Raw genomic sequence first — 6,340 nt, 5'->3', positions numbered from 1 at the left:
AATTTCTTTTAGGATCTCTAAACTACGGTCTTGTTTAGAACAGCTAAAATTTATAGATTTTTACTGAAAAGCTACTTATGATTTCTGAAAAAAGCTATTAATTTATGGTCTTAATTTTTAGACTCTCAGAATACAACATTTCAGAAAAATTACTTTTAATCATATTATCAATTTTTAGTTTATTTTATCATAACCTAACTATCAGTTTTTTAAAAGTCATCATAAACTCAACCTGTTTAGCGTAGCATATGATTTTTGAGAGACGAAAGCTATTGATAAGCTGTAATCTGGTAACAGTAATTCCTCACCAGCTTGGCCCAAATAATTTCGCCTCCTTTCAACTAAAAAAAATATTTTTTTTTGCGCATCGCTTCTCATGCGCGCGTGCACACATTACACGCGCATTTTTTTTCAATTGGCTTCAGAGATTCTGCCAAGGAGGGCTCAAAGAAAGTTCAGAGATTCCAGCTGTATTTTTTCCGTGTAAATCTCAACTGCTATATATATACAGTCGGATACCGCGCGCAACAGCCTGGTACTCTCGGTCGTTGCCCTCCCCCGGCCTCCCCGGCCTCCTCGCCCGCGTGCCCTGCTATTATCGAATTCTTGCCTGCCGCCGCCGCCGCCGCTGCCGTGCCCGCTTAGATCGACTGCTGCGCCGGCCGGTGAGTGTTCGTTCTCCCGTCTCTCTGTTTCGGCTCCTCTCCTCTGGTGATAACATCGGGAAAAGATGCAATCTTGGGGTTCTTTTTGGCGTTCAGCTGTCCCTATCAAAATCTGGCATTTTCCTGAATTGGAGTGTTTTTCTTCGCGTCGCTATACGCTGCTATGGTGCGTGGTGTTTTGACTATTTCTCTTTGGGGTTCATGCGCTCGAAGAGATCGATCTGCTCCTCTGCTAGTACTAGTATGCTTCCGGATTGCTAATGTTTTGTGAGTGGGACACGAGAGACCGAACTCGAAGAGATCGATCTGCTCTCTGCTAGTTTATTCTGACTGAGTGGTCGGAAAGTCGGAATCGGATTGGTGACGTGAATTGAGTATCGACCCTTTTCTTATGCTTCAGATCCTCAGCTTCAGGGTCAGTCGGTCAGGTAGCAGTAGTGAGTACTGAGTAGTAGCGGGTGTCTTACTGTTAGACGTCTGAAACTTTTTTATTTCGATTTTGCTATTTATCTGTTGATAGATTTCTTGCTCTCAAATCTGTCTAATTTGTGACTCTCTGATTTGTTTTGGTAGTTGTGCGCCGTTTGATAATTCTCTGATGGATTTTTTGGTTATTGGGTTTTGATATGCACCTGCAACCAGTTGAGGAGGCTGGAGAGAGCCGAACAGTTTTGACATCCTCCATTGATCGTGATCAACACATGATTCATGACATCTTGTTAATGCAAGCATGGAACAACAAATTAAACTCAGTATGTTGTACATATTAGGAATGGAATTAAAGTTAATTCATGACATTGCTAATTGAAATGTTAACCCTTTTGTTAATTAGGATATGCGTGATCATAACTAAGCAGATAAGAATTTGATATTGGTTAGCGATTACATGTAACTTTTGTGTTGTATGGACTATGGACTTACGGCAGTGTGCCCATTATAGGTGCATGTGAGCATAATTACCCTAATTACTAATGAGCATCGAGATAGCAGGTGCAGAGGCACCTCAAGTTAAGGTATCTTCGCTTCTTTCCTTCTGTTCTGCAAGTTCAGATACAGGTCCGTTTAGTGTTGTAAACTGCAAATTGATTTGTACTTATGAGATACAGTGTTTGGTTCTGATATTGACAGGGGAAGTTCCTTGGTATACTCGTCTGCTGGCTTTTGGGAAATGGAAGCCTTTTCGCGTGGAACAGTATGCTCACCATCGAAGATTACTATGTCGCTCTCTTCCCGGTACATGCTTGTGAAACTCGGTTTATAGTTGGAACAATTCAGTATACAGTGTAGCATAGTAGCAGCAAACATGAACTTGAAAAGGATGGGGGGAAAGCCCTTGTTTTGTCTTGGTTCTTGGGTAAACTGAATGTAACCAATATTATTTACTCAACTCAGTTAACATTTAAACATTCAAATGCCCCACTTGCCAATTAAATATTGAACACATTTCTACTGATACGGTTTGTCGTTTTATTCTCAATTCAGTCCATTTATAAATGATTACTAAGAAGATAAAAAGGGTCCCTTGCAGAATTTGTTGCCATCATATATTCAAATTTGTAACAAATATGTAATGATGTATAATTTACTTCTTCTGATTGCAGGATTACCACCCAACAAGAGTCCTCACACTAGTTTACCAGCCTTTCGCCTTTGGAATCACCTGCATCATGACATACTATGAAGCGAAGATGAACACAAGACGCAGAAATCTAGCAGGATTTTCCCTTTTCTTCATCGGTTCTTTCGCATTGATAATTGTAAGTAAATTGCCATTGCAAACAAAGAGTACAGATTGATATGCCAGCATATCAGCTCGTAATCATGTTTGTTCTTCTAGCTGGATATTGCTACTAAAGGACGGGGTGGGCTTGGAGTCTTCGTTGGTGTATGCATAATCAGCGCCGTATTTGGAACGGCTGATGCGAATTGTCAAGGCGCATTGGTTGGCGACCTTTCCTTGATGTGCCCGGAGTTCATTCAGGTAACATCTCACATTTGTCTCTTTTCAATCATTTGTGGTGTTCGTGGTAATCCTTATAGGTCTTTGAGGCCATTTTGTTTCACCTTTCATGATCCATACCGTGCTTTGAGTTTTCAGTCCTTCCTTGCGGGCTTGGCTGCATCAGGAGTTCTAACATCCGCTCTGAGGTTAATTACCAAGGCAGCTTTTGAGAACTCAAAAGATGGTCTTCGCATTGGAGCTAGTAAGTCCTAATCTTTTCAGACATTTGCAGATTTAGTATATTTATGTTTTTAGTTTAAAATAACAAAAACATATCTTGACACTTCCCAAAAAAAACTTCATGAATTTTAAAGAAAATGAGGGGAATTAAAAGGGGATGATCAATGGCATGAGATTACTACTATAAGTGCTTTAGATCTGTGCATTTTCATTTGTGTTAAGTGATGGTAATTTTCCTCTTTTTTTTTTTTTTTTTTGCTATGACAACTAGAGCTATGTATTTGTCTATTTTGGTCAAGATGCATGCCTTAGATGCTTTTATCTGCTGAATTATATCCACCGATCTAAAAAAGAAAACTACAACAAAAGAAATATCCAATTTCAACGGTTGTTCATAACTCTCTTCATTCCTTGGATGTTCTTCCCTGTTACAATCTTGTCTACACATTTAATAAAAAATAATGATTTATCAGTAAAATAACCCATCTTTCATTACTTGGTGCAGTACTATTCTTTTCAGTAACATGCCTGTTCGAGCTGGTGTGCCTCCTCCTATACACGTTCGTCTTCCCCAAACTACCCATCGTGAAGTACTACCGCTCGAAGGCGGCCGCTGAAGGGAGCAAGACTGTTGCCAGCGACCTCGCTGCTGCAGGACTCAGCACTGAACAGCACGGACAAGTACGCATGCCCTCTGATACCAAACGGTTATGCATCTCCTGCAGCTTTACATTAAAAAAAAAAAAACTCGACCCAGCCAGGAAGACATCCTGGGGGCTTTCAACTAACCGAGAAAAACCCCCCACCGAAGGCGCGCGCTCAAAGCAGCAGCAGCGAGGTGGGGTGTTTTTTTTGGTAGGTACCCGGGGCGCCACAACCGGCTACCTTAACCAACTCGCTGCACGCGCGTACCCCTGCAGCTTTACCATGATAGATCGAGTGCTGGTGATGTATATTGAGTGACTCGTGCAGGCCGAGGAGGATCCACAGAAATTCAAGCGTTTGAGCACCAAGGAGCTGCTGGTGGAGAACATCGACTACGCGCTTAATATCTACCTGATATACGTCCTGACACTGTCGATCTTCCCAGGATTTTTGTCTGAAGACACCGGAGCGCACAGCCTGGGAGAATGGTAAAGTTTTTGAGCTTTTTACTGTCCTTGGAAAGGTACCAAAGAGGCACCAAAATTATAACTTCTTGAGGTAACAATGGAGGATATCCATGTTGTCTGAAAATGCCATTCCTGACGGAAATTCATGCAGGTACGCGCTCGTGCTGATCGCGATGTACAACGTGTGGGACATCATCGGGCGGTACCTGCCGCTGATCCCGTGCATCAAGCTGACGTCCCGGAAGGGCATGACGGCGGCGACCCTGGCGCGGTTCCTGTTCATCCCGGCGTTCTACTTCACGGCCAAGTACGGCGACCAGGGGTACATGATCTTCCTCACCTCCTTCCTGGGGCTCAGCAACGGGTACCTCACCGTGTGCGTCCTCACGGAGGCGCCCAAGGGGTACAAGGGCCCCGAGCAGAACGCGCTGGGGAACGTGCTCGTCGTCTGTCTCCTCGGCGGCATCTTCTCCGGCGTCGTGCTCGACTGGCTGTGGCTGATCGGCAAGGGGTGGTGATCCGACCCTGCGCGGGATCAGTTAGATTTTAGATCTCTGTTCATCTTGCTCGTGAAGCTTCACTCTTTGTTTTTAAACTATGAGCAGGAGCACAGCTCTATTATTTAAGAACAAGGAGAAATTCAAATATTGTAACTGTTGTGATTACATGAATAAACTGAAAGGTGCCTCAATGTAGCTAGGCTATCTCCGATAGATTGCAAGCTAGTTTATATATGCCTATCTCTTCGTCGATCAGAGAATGTTTGTTTGTTGTATGTTGTTTTTTTTTTAATTTTAGTTGTTAGGTTTTTATAATAACTTTTAACTTCTCAGCATATAATTTTTCAGAAAAATTATTCTCAGTTTCTAGTTCATTTTCACTATAAATAGACTTCTAGCTTAAAATAATTTTCAGCAATCTTGTTTATTTAAACTTACTTTTAGCGTCAGAGACGTCAGAAACAGAAACAAATAAACAGTGCCTCAGATTGAAGACCTGCTAAGGGTACACTGACTTGTCTTCAAACATTCTTTGGTTCTTCCCCTTCCATAAATTTTATGCAATATAGTACATGATGATCGTAGTAGATGTACGACACTGATTCAGCGCTAGCAATGACATGGAGTCGTTCCACCAATCTTAAATGGACTGTTCTTAATGAGATGGGATTATTGCATCATGTGACTATCCTCTCACCTTCTCCCAGACCTCTCTCCATATGGGCAATACATGCACAGATACGTACGCGGGCCAGTTACGCAGAGCTTGGTTTCCGCATGAGCTCTCAACGACGACTTGGTATCGAGGGAGTATTCCCCATTTTTTCCTCGACTTTTGGGTATCCCAAGGCGCGGTGGCTTGTCTTAAAAACGAGAGTAGAATTCGAGGCTGTGGGATGGGGTGCCGGTGCGAGACAGCCGAGGCGATCGAAAAAATGGCAGCGACTTCGCAGCTACCAAGGGCATGACGGCACTGCCTGCCTGGCTGTGCTTCGCTCGGCGGCTCAAGTACGATCAGCTTGGTCTACTGAGGGACTTCTCCTTCTCCGTTTTAGGAAGAAGACACGACGAAGGCTCGGGCCGGCTGGGTTCGCTGGCGACCTGCGACCGCGACAGGAGTCCCGCGAAAGAGGCTGGGTGGTGGCTAACCATCACCGATCAACGTCAGGATTCAGGAGGACGTCATGCCTATGCAGTATCACGAACTGTGTGGGTCGGCAAGTCCGGTAGCCCAAGCTACGGCTCAAAGCAAGCCCAACGTCAGCAATACAAAGGAGGCCAACAACTCGTCGGCGGGAATGGAACAGAGTTTTTTTTTTTTACATTTTCGAACTTAAATAATTAAATAAATAGACTTGGATGAATAGATTTATAATAATAGACGTTTATCATCTTTTGAGAGGACTGCAGCCATCTCAGAAAGTGAAAAGCATGTCACAGTGGTACTGCCAAGTCTTACCGCTCTCTCATTAGGTGGTTAGGTTTTACCGCCGCTAAGAAGACGCCGTCATAAACAGTGCTTCCCGTGATGAACATTACTCACCGTTCAATTTCTCTTCATCTTTTTTTTTAAAATAGTGATATTCTGTTGCTCTACAAATCTTAAAACTTTTTTTACATGTTCCCTCCTCGTGTCTCGGTCTCCATCCGGTCCCCCTGGTCCTCTTGCTATGCCACCCCGATTGCTCGTAGGGAAGGGCTGGTGAATTTTTCAGAACTAGTGCGTTGTACTTCAGAAGAGGGCGCTAGTACATGTATGGACAATCCTTTTCTTTACGAGCCGTGATTGACAAGTGTATCATGCTCACAATAAAGGGTATAGTTTATTTTTTAATCCTCGTATTAGAAAAGGAGAAGTTTACTGATACGCAGTTCACATGA

The 6,340-nt window shown here is 43.3% G+C and overlaps 1 protein-coding gene across 1 annotated transcript; it reads left to right on the top strand.

Moving 5' to 3' along the window:
- Positions 1-524: 524 nt before the first annotated feature.
- On the top strand, positions 525-4,654 carry LOC133891090 (equilibrative nucleotide transporter 3-like). Its single transcript, XM_062331786.1, has 9 exons — positions 525-665; positions 1,606-1,678; positions 1,794-1,898; positions 2,267-2,422; positions 2,503-2,646; positions 2,764-2,869; positions 3,353-3,528; positions 3,820-3,980; positions 4,111-4,654. Exons 2-9 carry the CDS (start codon positions 1,637-1,639, stop codon positions 4,475-4,477), a joined length of 1,257 nt encoding a protein of 418 aa, XP_062187770.1. The 5' UTR covers positions 525-665; positions 1,606-1,636; the 3' UTR covers positions 4,478-4,654.
- Positions 4,655-6,340: the final 1,686 nt, after the last annotated feature.

The sequence above is a fragment of the Phragmites australis genome, chromosome 14 (assembly GCF_958298935.1).
Source record: "Phragmites australis chromosome 14, lpPhrAust1.1, whole genome shotgun sequence".
Classification (NCBI taxonomy): domain Eukaryota; kingdom Viridiplantae; phylum Streptophyta; class Magnoliopsida; order Poales; family Poaceae; genus Phragmites; species Phragmites australis.
The sequence above is the reverse complement of the archived record's forward strand: the minus strand, read 5'-3'. Positions and strand labels throughout refer to the sequence as shown.

Bases quoted from the DNA above. Each gene is read 5' to 3' on its own strand.
- LOC133891090 (XM_062331786.1), top strand. From the start codon at position 1,637: ATGAGCATCGAGATAGCAGGTGCAGAGGCACCTCAAGTTAAG. The intron at 1,679-1,793 runs GTATCTTCGCTT...TGATATTGACAG, and splicing joins CAGAGGCACCTCAAGTTAAG to GGGAAGTTCCTTGGTATACT. The intron at 3,529-3,819 runs GTACGCATGCCC...TGACTCGTGCAG, and splicing joins GCACTGAACAGCACGGACAA to GCCGAGGAGGATCCACAGAA.